The following is a 16,129-nucleotide window of genomic DNA, read 5'->3' on the forward strand; positions in this document are numbered from 1 at the left end:
TAAGTAATCCACCATCTGTGCAGTTTCCCTGGTACAAACAATTAAACTCTTGCATATAAATTGGCTTTGGAGGAAGGCGATTGGTTGAGCTACCTCTGCTATTGCAATGGACTAGGGTTCTGGCATGGCACAGATATGTGTTTTTACCGTAGCTGTTGTACACTGACTGCAAGGGTATAATTAATTAAATCAAAATGGCTTAGAATTAAAAAATTAGACTGTAACTGACTGCTAAATCCAGTAATGCTTCAACCTGGTGATATTCAGGACAAAAAAAGAGCCTCAACTAAGCTTGTAGCAGCTTTTGTTGTTTCACATGAACTGTACAGACATAATAAGCTTCATGTGATAGAGTAAGATTACTGGATTCTTTTTATATAAATGATATAATACACTTTCAAACATCCTCTGCAAGCTACAAAATTATGGTGAGGGTTTTTTAAAAAAAATATGAGGCAGACAGCATATCCTTTGCCCAGTTAAGTACCATCTGGGCAATTTTCTAGGAACCCAAAGGGATTCACCACATTTATATAAATTGACGAGATTGCAGCCACACTCAACTGCAGCACATATAATAAGCCCCACCATATCATATACTCTCTGAGCCACACAGAGACCATTCAGATCAAGAGAACATGTCCCATGGAGTCTCCCTGGACTGCTCCCTTTTAACTCAGGGAAGCTATAGGCCATATTGTAGAACTGATGGAGCTGTACTTCTGACTTTGGCTATAAGAAGTTCAGCAAATAGCCCTTATAAATTCATTTATTCTTCTCTTTCTCTCGCCCTACTGAAGCATCAAACCATGCCTCTTGTTCAGTACAGGTTTCCTATTTATCCCTACCATGTGTGACAGCAGAGGGGTCCTTATCAATTCAGTTTTTATTATTCCATCTCATGTATTTTCCATGAACATGGGTCAGCTCATCCCACTAGTATAGAAATATTTATAAAGTCAACACCAGTGTAGGTAGCAGGTAATCTACATTCCCTCTTACACCCTAAAGGCAAGGTAGAAATTCACTGCTTTATCGTCAAATGGGCTTAATCTGCAGCAAGGGAGATTTAGGTTATATATTAGGAAAAACTTTGTAACTCTAGGGATAGTTAAGCTCGGGAATGATCTTCCAAGGGAGGTTTGTGGAGTCCTTACCACTGAAAGCTTTTAAAAATAAGTTAGACAAACATCTGGCAGGCATGCTTTAGGGTTACTTGGTCCTGCCACTGTGCAGGACTCTTTGGACTTCATGATTTTTCAAACTCTCTCCCAGCCCTATGTAGCTATGGTTCTGTGAAAACTACAAGAAACCACTTGCCATTTTGGAAAATTAAGAAGCTCCCTGGACCTCTATAACCAACTCTAGGAAATCCTATAAACCAGGTAAGAAACCTCTTGCACCCCACAAATTAAGTCACCCTAGCTGTAAGGGCAGCTTTCTGTAAGAAAGTAAGAAACCTCCCATTCCCTTTACAAACATTTAAGAAGTCTGATATCCCATAAGCAGGATAAAAGCTCTCTTCTGTCCCATAAGAACTCCTTCCCCCTTGAGCAGGTGTAATGCCCTCTTAACAGAAGGGACAGAATGTTGGAGTTAGAAAATTCCATTGCAGTTAGAGATGTATTTAATAACAATAGAGATGCAGTGTTGGGATCAGAAGATTCAGAGACAGCTGGGACCTGTCACATGGACTGACATCAGAATTTTGCCCTCCTGAAGTTCTATCCCAAGTGGCAGAAGAGATTGTCTTAGACAATATTAGGAAATTTTACTCAGTCAATGAGATTGAAGATGTTCCAAAAGGTAATTTTTAATGGGCTCCTTTTTCAGTTGGGAAGCAATCGTCATGGGGGAGTCTCCATCACAGACAATTTAGGACATCAGATTAGATTATTACAATGTCCATTCTGGCCTGGGAATCTATGAATGGCATTCCATATGGAGCACTCTCCTCTGATGAGAAACAAGAGTGACTAGCAGAAACTCACAGTGGACACCAAAAGCTGAGAGTGGAAGACAGGGAAGGATCAATGCCTAATTGCCTTGTACTGTACACTCTACCTGAACCTCTGTTATGGGCCACTGTAGGTGACAGGATCTGGGGCAAGAGGGACTGTGGTCTGACCCAATATGGCTGCTTTTACAGGCTGGATTGCAGGAGGTCCTGATGATGAATGGAAGTGATTCCCAGTGTTTCACTTGCCAAGGAATAATCATGGCTCCTGGGACAAGAGCTTCATGGCGGAGGTGTTTTTGGTAGTGTGTATATCTGGGGAAGTAGGCTCTCAGGGGAACAGTAGTGGTTCCTGGGTATTTCAGTGTAACAGAGGTATAAAGGAGAAAAGAATAAAAGAGAAAAAATATTTATTGATGGCAAATAGCAAACAAGTGACTACAAAGCATGAGGGACCAACACAGAGAAATGAGGCTTTTCCTAATTCAAACCTTTCTGCCAAAACCCAAAGGAAGACAAGAATGTATAAACTGTATACTGTGCATGTTATGTGTGACAAAAGTCATTAAAAGGATGCTGGTGTCAAAGAAATATTAGCACTAGATACCAAACAACCTTACCTCACATGTAAAGGCATCAGTATATTCCCAAGGACATCACATGCAGCCTAGGCTTTCCTTTCAGCTGCCCACTTTGAATCAATCAACATAAATATCTAGCATGATTTATTTACAGAGACTCAGCTGCCCAGCTGGAGTAAAATAACTGCCTCTCCAGTTAAGTAATTTTAATGTGGAATATAAGGAAAAAAGGGGAATAGTGAGACAGGCAAATCATTATGCAAACTGAAAATCATTTAGAGTGACTCCTGGAACATGTTGTTATGCATAAAGATCAGACTCTCTTGTGACACATTCTCACCAGACACACACAAATAGAATAAAAGGCAGCGAACACTCATGTCTATACAATGATTACCACATGCCTCTCTGATCCAGAAAATGATGGAGTTTATTCAAATAACCAGTGCCAGGGGTTCCTAGTGGGACCCACCAAGACTGGAACCTCCCCAACTCCCATCCTGCATATCACCCAACACAATATGCCTATGTACTATACTCACCCATCTGTACCACAACTTGCGTACATTCGGGCAATGCAGGACCTATGTATTTTATTCACCATGTAAATTCGAGTCTGTACATGTTGCAAGCGCTGTACATATAGCATGAGATCGCGCTGCACATACCCACCCCACATACTATGTACCTGATCCTGTGCATTATGAACACCCAGCTCATGTACCTTTCCCCCAACCCAACCCTCGTCCCCAGATTCCTACTGTAACTTGTCTTTGAAACACTCCTTACAATAACACCCCACCCGCGAGGCAGGGCAGCTTTAGGTGCATTGGGGTGCTTCACACAGGTCGGAAGCCCAGCCCCCATTCTCCCCCATGGCCCTTCTGCTTCAGAAACCCTTCTTTGCTCCTAAGGATCAGACCCTGCCCTTTGACTCCTTTCTTGTTAACCCAGAAGCGCCTGAAGGTTTCCCCCTCATCCGAGTAGGACCCCTAGGCGGTGTGTCTACCCCCCAGCACGTGGAGATCCCCCCTTGCGACTGCCTCCCCATAAACACATCCCCACGCTGCCCCGTTCCCCGCCCGGCTCCTCTGCCCACCCGCACACCCTGGGGATGCTCGCCCAGCGCCGCTGACAGACGCTAGGGGAAGGGGGAGATCTCCCCCGCTCCCTTCTCCCGTGGTACGGTCCTGGTGCCTTGGACACCGCCTTGCTCCCACCTCTTCGTCGCGGTGGTAGAGTCTGATTTGGCTCAGCTGTATCCGGCTCCTCCCCCTTCTGGGGCAGTGGTCTCGCCCGGCAGCTCAGGCGCAGACGCAGGAGTAGGTCGTAGCTGCCGCCTAAGCCTCCCCCGCGTTCCCGGCCCAGTGGTAGATGCCGGTTTCGCTTGTCGGCAGCCGCCGCCGCCTCAGTCGGATCCAGCCGCTGTTGTAGAGGTATCGCTGGGCGCCTCGTCCTCAACTCCTGCTTGGGGCTGGTGTATGAGTGATTTGTAACCCTGTGCCCGCCATGTCCACTCCGGCCCGGAGGCGCCTCATGCGGGACTTTAAGAGGTAACGAGCCCCGCTGGCTACGGGAAAGGAGGGGGTGGCCTAACATGGCGGCGGGGTCGGGAGCGCTACGCTGATTGCGTAACGCGGGGCCACGCCGCCTGGCTGCGAGTTACGCGGCTTCCTCTGCACAGTGTATCTAGTCACCAGGTTACGGCAATTGCGCAGCGCAGGAGGGAGGGGGAGTTACTCGCTGGCTACGCTCCTTGCGCTTTTTGCGGAGGGGAAGGCTACGCCGGGAAGTGGGGGAGGGGCTAATGCTGGGGTGTCCCACGGCTGCTGTGTCTCCGCCCCGCAGGTTGCAGGAGGATCCCCCGGCCGGGGTGAGCGGGGCCCCGTCCGAGAACAACATCATGGTGTGGAACGCGGTCATCTTCGGGTGAGGCTGGGGCAGGGGAGCCGGGGGAGGGGGAGAATGAGGCGAGGGCGAGCGGGCGGGTGCCGCACCAGCGTGGGGTAGGCGAGACCCGACAGCTCCCCAGATGGTCCCACTATTCCTGGCTCGGCGGTCCCCAACGGGTGCTTCTAGTGTCTCGCATCTGTGTCCTGCGAGGGTCCGGGCGGCCTCAGCGCACAGCCATGGGATCTGTTACCCAGACGATCCCCCCCCCCCCACCTTCCATCCCGGGTAAATGTTACATGGGGGCCTTTGATCGCCTGCCCAACAGCTTTAAGGGGGACCTCTTCCTCCATGTGTGCGCACACCCTCAGTCGGGTCTGTGTGCTCTTTAGCCATACGAATTGGGAGGATCTTCTGTAGGACTGAAAAGCCTTGCAGCCATAAACATCCCCCCCGCCCCCGTGGCCGATTACAGAGTTATGGGTGTGGCACCCATGCAGGACACTTGTCTGAAAGATTGTGAAAAACTTAACCCCATTTTGGGGTGGGGGGTTGAGGGGACCAAAGTCAAAGTGTGGGGGTGTAATGACTGGTTTTGTTTATTTTCCAGCCCTGAAGGGACCCCTTTTGAAGATGGTAAGTATAGTTAAAATCCTGGGTTTGTCTTTTCTTGGGGCGGGGGGGGGAGGGGAGAAGAGTGTGTAAAGGGTTAAACTACAAAAGTTTGACAATCTCAAAATGTTACTGTGCTGGGTACTTGGAACAGTTTTAGATGATATTTTGCTGTTGGAGTGAGAATCCTGTACAAATCAGGATAACATAACATTTATCTGAGATTCACTTGGCAGATGTGAGAACAGAACTTGCCTTAAAAATTGATATTTAGCTTAGTTTCTTCTGTGGCCCTTGGAACATTCCTTACTTCCCTTTACCAAGAAGGTCTTTTATTCCCCTCCTGGCCTCTGGCCCTGATCCGAGGCTGTCCTGCTGTCCACTTTCTGGCTGCCAACAGTGGCCCCTGGGCCATTGGCCTGAGCTGTGGATCCAGCTCCACAGACAGATACTGCTGTCTCTTCTGGCTGCCAGGCTGGGGTGGGCTTCCAGCCATCGACACTCAGGGCTCTGGGTCTCTCTGGTCCAGCAACATCCATAGTAGTGTTGGAGCACAAAAGTCACAAATTTTTTGGGGTTCAAACTGTATTAACATTCTGTCAAGTCTCTGTTATTTTCATGCTGTAAATGTAAATGGTAAACCAAGGTATTTGTGCTTAAACAAAAAAAGGGATTGGATGCCATCCTAAGTTTTTATAGGCTGTTACACAAGTTTGATTTTTTCAAAACAAAAAAGCAGTCCAGTAGCGCTTAAAGACTAACAAAATAATTTATTAGGTGATGAGTTTTCATGGGACAGACCCACTTCTTCAGATTATAGCCATACCAGAACAGTGTTCTACTGGTCTTCTATCATGTTGCCTTTAGTACAGGAAGTGATCTTTAACATCCCATGATATGGAAAGGCTAGTGTCTATTTACAAATGCTACTCTGCCCTTTGCTTTAAATTCCTTTGCTTTAATCAACTTAAAAGGATACCACCTTGAAATGTTAAGAATTAAAGGTACATTCAAATAATAAACTTATCCCTAAAATCTGTGCTAGTTTCTGAGGCTTAATTATCGCTCAAAATGTTTTCACTTCACTGATGCCATATGAAGGCCCAGTGCACATAGTGGAAATTTGCTGGACATGAAATGCTGTCAAATGAGCAAACCAAATGAACAGAAAACAGTGGTACCTTCGAGGAGTACCATCAATGCAGGACTGTAATTATTCTTGGGTTTCATGCTGAAAGCCTGTGCCAACTCTAGCTCTTAATGCTTCTGACCCTCTAAGGAGTCCCTCGCAAGCTGGATTCAGGCTTTGTTGTACCGATCATGCTTTACTTTCCAATATCTTAGACCCAAGAGTATTTCAGCTACTTCCTTTTTTATCCTTGGTCAGTCAAGAAGTTCATCACAGGAGCTGCCTCAGTTGTAATTAATGCGGCTCCAGTTTATATTGTACCTTAGTTTTGAGGCTTGGTGGGTTTTTTGCTTATTCTTTTTTTGCAGTGCTTGGTGGTAGGGATCACCTCTTAATTTATGGAACTGTTTAAGGCCAGCTAAACTCCCTTTTTGCTTTCTTGGCTGTAGCGTGCTAATGTTACCAGACCTGTTCAGAGGGTCACGTTTTTGGTGCACTGTTTCTAATGCCATGGTGCCCCATATGCTAGCAACATATTACTATTTGGCTGGTTGAGTGTGACTAGTTGGCTTGAACAATAAATATTTTTCAGAGTGATGTGGCTGGTTTGCTATAGCAGTAGCCACAGTAGTGGATTTCTCTTCTCTGTATCTCCTGAATTATTGGCATTTAATGTCAGCTATAGTTTTAAGCAGTGTTTGTTAAAGGTACCTGTACTTTACCAGCTCCCTGCCCCCCAGCCAGTCCTGTGGATGGGGCTGCCAAGGAGCTGGTACTCAGTACTGCTACAAAAAAGTACAGGTTTTTAATATTGGTATTGTGCTTTATATCTAGACAAGGAGCTGAGTGGATTCTGGCATTACTTGGTACAAATGCGCATTCACTCTGCACTTAAGTGTCTTACTAATATCTTGACACTTGGGAACTTTAGCAGAGCGTATAGCACTTCTCTTCACCTTGATACCTGTTGGATTGTTCTGTGGATGAACAGTCCTAGGGATGATACTCTGGCACTGGGATCTTATAATTGAGTGAAGAGTAACAGCATCTCTGGTAATATTTGCTGACTAGAGCCTATGGAGACTACTTTTTTCCTAATGTATTGGTTAGAACAGAATATATTTACTTTGTACAGCACAGCATCACCTTCTAGCATAATTCAGATGCATTGGTTATGATCTCTTCAGGTACTACTAGGGTAGCTTAGTGGTGCCTTTATCTTGTGCTCTATCTCTCACTAAGATTAACATACTAGTATTTATTTTTTTATACCTGTTCTGGATTAGTAAGACATGACTCCAAGAATGCTTTCTTAGAATCACAGGATAGAAGAGACCTTGAGAGGTCATCAAGTCTAGTCCACTGCGCTCATGGCAGGACTGAACCCCATCTATATCAGTGTTTCTTAAACTATGTTCCGTGGAACACTGGTTCTGTGAACAACTCGCAGGTGTGCCGCAAGCATCTGACACTTTTGTTACCATACACTGATGATCTATATATTCTCTTATTAAAACCAGATACAATGTTACTACTTTATTCCTATGATACCTGATTAAATTACTTCATTTTATGTTTTATCCCTGGATGTTTGTTTGGCTTTTTTTTTTGGTCTGACAACAATTTTTTAAAGAGAACTTCCCTAGGTGTTCTGCACTGAAATATTGTTTGGTATTCCATGGTCTCAAAAACTTTAAGAAACACTGATCTAGATTGTCTCTGATAGATGTTGCTCTAACCTGCTCTTAAGTATCTTCAATGTTGGAGATTCTACCACCTGTGTAGGCAACTTATTGCAATGCATAACCCCCCAGACAGGAAGTTTTTCCTAATGTCCAACCTAAACCTTGCATGCTGCAATTTTAAGCCAGTTGTTTCTTGTTCTACCACTGGGGGTCAAGGATTAATTTTTCTTCACTCTTCCTTGTGACCTTTTAGGTACCTGAAAGCTGTTGTCATGCTCCCTCCCAGTATCCCTTGCAGACTAAACAAACTCAACTCTTTCAGTCATTCCTCATAGGTCATGTTTTCTAGGCCTTCAGTTATTTCTTCAGTAATACTGAATTTTCAGTGGCCTGGCAACTTGCTGCAGCGTGCTTTTTTTTTTTTTTTTTTTTTTTTTTTTTTTTTTTAAAATCAGCTGCCCACAGTGATTCTTCTTTAGGCATCAAACCAGTCCATATGTTTTTGCCTTCTTTAGAATACAAGAGATACTTAGGAATGTCTCAGCAACATTGGGCACTCAAGTGGAGCTGTGACACATCATGATTTCTTTGGGCTTCAGTATCTGGGTGACCAGTGTTTTATCGGGCAGTTCTTAAACCCCTCTTTGGAGTGGGCTCCATCTTTGATCTAAGTGTCTGGGATGTCTTTTGTGGTGGTCTTAGCATCTGTCAGCTACTACATACTAAACAATATTATGAAACTTGGAAAGGAAAAATAAGATATCTTTGTTTATACATGGTCAAAATGTTCTAATGGATCACAAACGGGGATTCTGAAGTCTATGGATAACTGTGCATTTGTCAGATGTTCTGCTGTTCCACGTAAGTAACTCTCCACTTTGTGCAGTGGAATAGCAAACCTGTCAAAGTTCTGTAACATCTCGACTTACCGTGAGTGGAGGTTATGGAGCTGGTTATATCAACAATTTTTACAAGGTTTTGAGTCTTACAACCACAACTGGCCTCATAGTTCGGATACCTTGACTCAAATAGAGGCATCCCTTTTTTGCCTGTGAAGTTGTGTCTCTTAGGAATAGCTCTTAAGTGGGGAAGTCACTGAGAGTGTTGCTTTTACTTCAGTGAAATTAGGATTTTACTGCTGTTACCCATACAGAGGAAAAAAGTGGGGGCACTGTTTTGTGTTAGCACATGCTATAATCACTGGCAAAGAGTCCCTGCTTTGGCTCTCCTTTTTCCAAGACTGGGCCTACTTCCATGCCTACTGACATCATTAACCTCCCTTTGCTTATAGGAAAAGGAAACAGACAGGAGGCTCTTATTGTGACAGATTCTCACACTGGTCTCTGGGTCATGGAGTACCTGTAGAAGTTTCTACAGTGGCACACACTAAAGGCAAATCTCTTTCTCCTCTAAACTACAGACTGTGGTAAGAGTAGAATGAAACTGTTTGAGCCAGAGACATCTCTTTGCTAAGGAGGGAAGTGCTTAATTTTGTGCTGGAACCTTGCAGCAAAAATCTCAGGAACAAATAGTTCATCTTGTACTGGTTCAGAAGAGTACAGTTCTTAGTGCACTGCACATACCAGGCCACCTCACTGTCTTAAACTTAAGCTGCTTCCCTTCAGTTTTTGTGTCCTGTCTTTAAGAAGCTTTGGTAGGCATGTGGTCTCCAATTAAATGATCTTTGAGAAGCCAGGATGACCTATTTGTAAATAGACAAGATTTCAAGTGTGGAAGTAGTCTCATGTAAACTAGCTTATTTCTTATATGAAGTACCTGATCCTTCTTTTTCTGTCCTAAATAATTTAATAATTCTTCAGGTTTGCCCTGCAGCTGTTTAGCTGCTCACAAACTAAATCAGAGGTACATTAGTGCCTCCACAGACTTTCTTTCTCTGAGCTCACTGCAGTCATTGGTACTTTGAAATCCTCCATTAAGAAGTCTTTGTCTGTGACTGATGCGCCTGTGACAAGGGCAGTGTATTTGTTCTTGGTTACGCTATGTGTAGGCCCCAAGATTTTTGGTGGAAGATCACTTCCTGGTAACAAGGTTAGCTGCAGAGTAAGAAATTTGGGGTTTTATGACTAATTCTATAGAATTTGGTATCTGATGGCTTAAATTAGTACTGAGAGAATCTTAGATCTCATCCAACATGATGAGAATTCCACTTAAATTATGTTGACCTGCTTGCATCCTTTGTGTGTCTGCATATCTTTGAGCCTCTTCTCTGGATGCCCAGCTTCGAGTCCTTACTGGTTTGTGAATTGGAGTTACGAGTCCTATTTTGGTGTTCTATTGCTATGTAAGGTCATGCTTCAAATAAGAGAATCCTGTTTGTGTGGCTGACGTAGACATCCTGAACTTGAAAGTCATGAGAAAGTAGTCTCATTCTAGCCACTACACTGTCTGTTGCTTGCCTCAGAAGGTGGTTGTTGCCCCTTGAAAGAGGATGCTTCTGCCTTATGTGTTTATAAGACTGTTTGCATGAGTTATTTACCCTTTTTTTTTCCTTTTTATCACTGAGTATTGTCTGCAGAACCAAGGTCATGCAGCCTTTAAATGAGTGAGTTGCTTCACTCATTTGATTCACTGAAACTCTAGTGATACTGTTTCTTTAGTGAGACCGAACAATTAGATTTCCTTTGAGAAGCTATGAAAATCTTTTCAGGTAGAACCATATTAATAAAATGAGTGCAGTGAGAGACTTTCAAGGACTGAATAAATGGGTTTTTGACTTACTCGCACAGTCATGTTGTAACTCAGGCAGCAAGACAACTGAATTCACTATGTTAAGCAGGACAGCAAGACGCACCTCCCCCCCCCCGGTATTGGGATCTGTTTCCAATGTATTTGGTATCATTTCTTTTTGGCAGATAAGCTTCTCTCCTCGTTACATTGTAGCCACTGTTCTAGGATAATTCTAGTCCTGTCTTTCAGGTACACTCTGAGAACCTCTTGATGTCTATAAATAGCCTTTGCCCAGTTTCCAGCCAGATTAACAGGCATGCCATATTAATGTTATCTCAACTTCAGTGTCGTCTTAAATGGCATTGGACTCATGATGCTTTTTATAACTAGCTTGTGTACAGAAAGTGCAAAATTAAGATGTTAAGCTCTCAGTTACTGCACTTGCCATCTGTATGGTAGAAATTCAAACAATACTGCTGTTTTGGGTTTCCTGTCTGTTCCTATAAAACTACAAGCATGTTACCATGCTGGTCCTGCTGATGATTGTGAGAGGGGAAAGGAGCTGACAAAATACTCCATGGCATGCTCTTAATGCCTGCCACAAGGGAAGGCTTAAAGTTTCTCTAGAACAGCTAGTGTTTGGCTAAAACCACTTTCTTCTTAGTATTAATTATTTAAATGGTATTTGCTAATGATAACTAGAATTAACTTTTATATTCAGAGTAGAAACATGAATTCTCGTATTCAGGATATCTGGGGAAAAAATTGTTTTTAAGCTCCCTAGGTCTCAGTAGGTTGTCACTGGTCTGGGAAGAAGGTGCATTACAAGAAAAGTTAAATTGCAGTTAGCTTCCTTTAATCAGGGCAACTGATTGTATATGCTAACTGGACACTAATAGATAGTACAATCATATCTGTTGCAGGAGACTTTGTAAAGAAGTTATTTTTGGCTTCATACATTTTTGGCTTTTAACCTTTTTGTGTGTTATGAAAGAGAAAACAGTCTCTCTGTATTTTACTTGCATGCAGTTGGTGTTTCTCAGATGCATTGCTCACCCAGTCCTTTTTTTTGCTTGTACTCAAATACGTGGGACTCTGCTTATCTGCAGCTTAACTGATGGATTTATTTTTCCAGGTTGTCATAGCTTTAGGAGCAGGACTAGCATAGCCTGTATCAGCAGAAGCTATGTTAAAGTTGTGCTCAGAGGATTTAACCAGCTCAATTTGTGGGGCACACATTTTGGTAGCCTCAAACCATAGTGAATAGCTCTGACAGCATCAGATGGCTGGCAGATAACAGACCCTCCAAAGCTATTTCAAATTGGCTTCTCAAGGCTAATTACCATGGACTCTGCAAATCTGACAGTTTCAGTAAGGCTCCACTAAACTTGATGTGGGAGGGAAGTCACAAGTGCAGGAGTCTGCTAGAAATATGATTTCAAATTGTAGTACAAGCATCAAGCTTCAAAACAAAAATAAATCCAGTTACATATTGTTGGGAATGGAACATTAGGAATCTGCTTTGGAGGGAATTGCAGTCTTCCAGACTTGCAAAACAACTATTTTCCATGCATCCAGATGTTCTGAGGAACAAGATGTTTGGAAAGATATGGTGGACAGAACTATTTCCTCACCTATGACTTCTGACTAGGACAGTTCAGAATAAGAATGCTGTGAATATTACTCTTAGTGGGAGAGGCAGCTCAAAGTAGGTGTTGCCTAGGATTTAGAGCAGAGGAATGGTAAAGTTGAACAGCTTGGATTCTATTTTCAACTGTGTATTATGCTGGGATAACACATGGGACACCTCTATGCCCTGTCTGTAAATGGAGGATATTTGCCCATGTGAAGCATATGGATGTCCTTGGACAAAGTTATTTATAATTTTTCTCTTTCAATGCCAGGAACTTTCAAACTTACAATAGAATTCACAGAAGAATATCCAAATAAGCCACCAACTGTTAGATTTGTCTCTAAAATGTTTCATCCAAATGGTAAGTACTCAATCAGCTGCAATCATTGTGTGGTCTGTGGCTTATTACAGCATCCAAGAGTAAAGAATATTACTTGCTGATTAAACAGTAGTCTTTTTATAAACCTCTTTGTTTTTTATGTAACAAGTGAGCTAGATCTCATTCTGGTATAGGAGGCAGCTGGAATTGGACATGTCTCAAGTAACACCCAGGGGGTGGGTGGGTGGAGGGACTATTGATTCACTGCTCTTATGGAGCAGTCTTGATGTGAATCCCTTACATACCTGTGCTGTTTTGCTACCATATTTCCATTAAACATCTTTTGCTCAGAATTCCTTAACCTTTGAGGACAAAGACCTTCCATGTTGAGAGTTGGGGAGGGAAGGGAATCATGGTTGTTTACACACAGTCTGGTTATTTAACCCGAATGAGTAGAATCTTATGCAAACATTGTCCTGTTACTTCAAGTGTTTTTTGCTTTTAAACACCATTCCATTATATAACACTGCCACAGTTTTCCATTGGAAAAAAACCATCTGTGGGATTGTCATGTAGCCATGTGCGAAATCTTTGTAAATGTTAAAATTTATAGTCGTAACTCTTAATATGTGTATTTGTCACTTTTAAGCCAAATTTGATCATTTCTCTTCTGTGAACCAGGCATCTCCTAATAGCTTTTATCTATGCTTCAGTTCAGTAACATGGTGGCTTATAATATCAGATTCCGTGCTCTTAAAGTATTTGTGTAGATTTCCCCTAGCCCTGGCTCTTCTCTGCATTCAGAAATACCTCTTGTACAGTCAACTTTCCTTTTTCTAGATAGCTGGATTGTTTTCTCTGTTTCAGTAACTGCCTTCAGGAGTAGAAATTTCCATTCAGTGTCAGATTGCATTCCTTACTCTTGAGTGTATTTGCTTCCAGCTGTAGCTGCAGACTAACAATGGCATTGGGGCCTGCGCAACTGTTTTTAATTCCAAAGGCTTTTCATTAAATGCTTATCAAGTACATGAATAAAATTAAAACCTTTGTTTAGTGGCTAACCATACAGGGGTCGAAGACACTTAACTAGATGTAAGGGTTCCTTAATGTAATGAGTGGAAAGACCATGTCAAACAATTCTTTGTTTAGTTATTAGTCAAGTGCATGAAGACAATAATTGCTTCAAAATAATCGCTGCTGGAAGTAGTATGGTAAAGACCTCTTCAAAGCCCTTAGTTGTGAGGTCACAAAGGAAAGTGTGTGTTTGAGTGGCTTTTTTTGCTTATTCCTCAGTCTAAAAATTACCTAATTTTGCAAAAACTCTCCTTAGCAACAACTGACCTTTTTCAAGGGAAAAGGGGTCACTTTTCTTTTGGTAAGAGGTCATCAGCTCGTCCTAATACATCTTCCATTATCTCTGCTTTTGAAGATTTGAATAATGCTAGCAAAATCTGGTGTGGCATTTTTAAGGTTGTCGTCAGTGTTACCGCACCTTATGTTGTTGTTAACTATTTTTTTAACCCCTGTTCTAGTTTACGCAGATGGTAGTATATGTCTGGATATCCTTCAGAATCGTTGGAGCCCAACCTATGATGTGTCCTCCATCTTAACATCCATACAGGTAAAATGACATTCATGGTAATTCTATATGTGCATGTGAAGTTGCTGAGACAAACTTCAGGTAATAACTCAAACTAGATTTTTGCCCAGTTTAAGTCCAAGCAAGAGAGATTTTTCTAAATGATTCTAATCAATTACAGGGAGTCTTTTGGTAGAGAGCAGGTGAGTGTTAACTTTGTCATTGGGTACTTTATATTCATGTCTTACACTTGGTGTTTGGTTATTGATTTAATTGGGAAATATATTCTTGGACTTGTGTTTAAAACCAGGAGAGAAATCTTTGACTTTTAGAACCTACATGGGCATTAGTTATGCTAACAGAACACTGGCTATGCATTTCAAACCTCTCACATGAAAGATGAGGGATATCTGTGAACATGGCAAATAACCAAACTGTGATGCTACTTGATTAGCTACACTGCTTGAGTTCAGTGTGAACACTAGCTATTCCAAATAAGTTTGTTTTAAACCTGAGAAACTGATGAGATTTTTTTTTTTCTTTTTAATAGTCTCTGTTGGATGAGCCGAATCCCAACAGTCCAGCAAACAGTCAGGCAGCTCAGCTATACCAAGAGAACAAGCGGGAATATGAAAAACGGGTCTCTGCAATAGTAGAACAGAGTTGGCGTGATTGTTGACCCTGGATGATGCAAATGAACACTCTGGTGATGAGGAAAATATATATGAAGTGTCTGAGTCATCTTCCTCCTAGCATCATTGCATTTACTTTGAGCGCAAAATAGCTGTTGTGCTGTTGCCACCCTCCCTTGCTGAAGCTTCCCTTCCTTGGACATCAGAAAACACCCATTTTGAAGTCAAATGTACTGTACTTGGGTTACTTGCAAAAGAATTACTGAATTCATTTTTTGTGATCCCTCTTCTCCAGTCTTAGGACAGTATTGTGCATTTCTGTAGTGTACACTAAGCTTTTAATTGTAATTGTGTTATACACAGTGATGCTTATGTGTAGCTTGATAAAAGGGATGTTTATATACATATATACATTTTTAACTGGTATTACTAGAGTGCTGATCTGTCCAGGCTGGTAACTTGCCTCAACTGGCGGTTTTAGACCCCACTGCATTTGTAAGTACTGCACAAGCAATTTCTTTCCTGTTTTTACAGGGTTGTCAGCTGTTCAGAAATATAAAACAAACTGACTTACCATCTAAGTAGTAAAATATTGAAAATGGGGGATGCTGGCTACTTTACTTTAAGTGCAAGACAGCATATGAATACTGTTATGGTACTTCTGTTACCCTAACGGGTATGGTTAAGTACCTTTTTTTATTTACAAAAATAGGGTTTTAGAAGACTTGCCTATGAGGATATTGATGAAATAGGTTACTGTAGTCCTCTCGAGGTACTTGCTGGACAGATCTATGTTCAGCTGTTGTATTTAAGTTAAATCTTGTTCATTTGCTATTTTGAGTATTAAACACCAAGGTAGGGTGAAAAAAAACTTTCAAGGTGAGATCACATTCATTAGTACTTTATTCCTTATCTAACTGCAACAGTTAAACATCTCTAGAATACAACTGTTTTGGAAAATGAGTTAGCAATGGTAAGATGGGACACTTGAGGCTGTGGAGCTCTTGTTTAGTAAATTACTGAGGGGCAGTGTGAGCCACAGCTACTTTGGAAAGATACTTTCATTAAAGTGGGTAGAAAGTAACAAGCAAACTTGCAAAGCAGTCCAAGCACCATCTTTTGCAAGGTTAATAAGCTTGTTTGGCTTGGAAGCAGTACCTTTAACAGCAGTGGGGAAATGAGACCTATAACTGTTGTCCACTGTCCCTGTGTCTTATGTGCACATTGGTCTGTTTTGAAGTATAACTTTGCACAAGTAACCCATGTAAGAAATTGTACATTTTTCAAAACTTGTAAATAAAAGTGTAGCCTTATCCTCATTGTACAAATAGGCACAAGATCCACAAGGGTAATAACCAACTTCTATCTAGCTCCTGTTCAAAGATGTTCTCTTATGCCCAACAGAGCTGTGCATCTTCTGATCA

At 42.2% G+C, this 16,129-nt stretch overlaps 1 protein-coding gene across 1 annotated transcript; it reads left to right on the forward strand.

Moving 5' to 3' along the window:
* The first annotated feature begins 3,831 nt into the window (after positions 1-3,831).
* Positions 3,832-16,018, forward strand: UBE2A (ubiquitin conjugating enzyme E2 A). Its single transcript, XM_075008181.1, has 6 exons — positions 3,832-4,091; positions 4,387-4,467; positions 5,039-5,064; positions 12,447-12,536; positions 14,027-14,115; positions 14,624-16,018. Exons 1-6 carry the CDS (start codon positions 4,048-4,050, stop codon positions 14,750-14,752), a joined length of 459 nt encoding a protein of 152 aa, XP_074864282.1. The 5' UTR covers positions 3,832-4,047; the 3' UTR covers positions 14,753-16,018.
* Positions 16,019-16,129: the final 111 nt, after the last annotated feature.

The sequence above is a fragment of the Carettochelys insculpta genome, chromosome 13 (assembly GCF_033958435.1).
Source record: "Carettochelys insculpta isolate YL-2023 chromosome 13, ASM3395843v1, whole genome shotgun sequence".
NCBI lineage: Eukaryota > Metazoa > Chordata > Testudines > Carettochelyidae > Carettochelys > Carettochelys insculpta.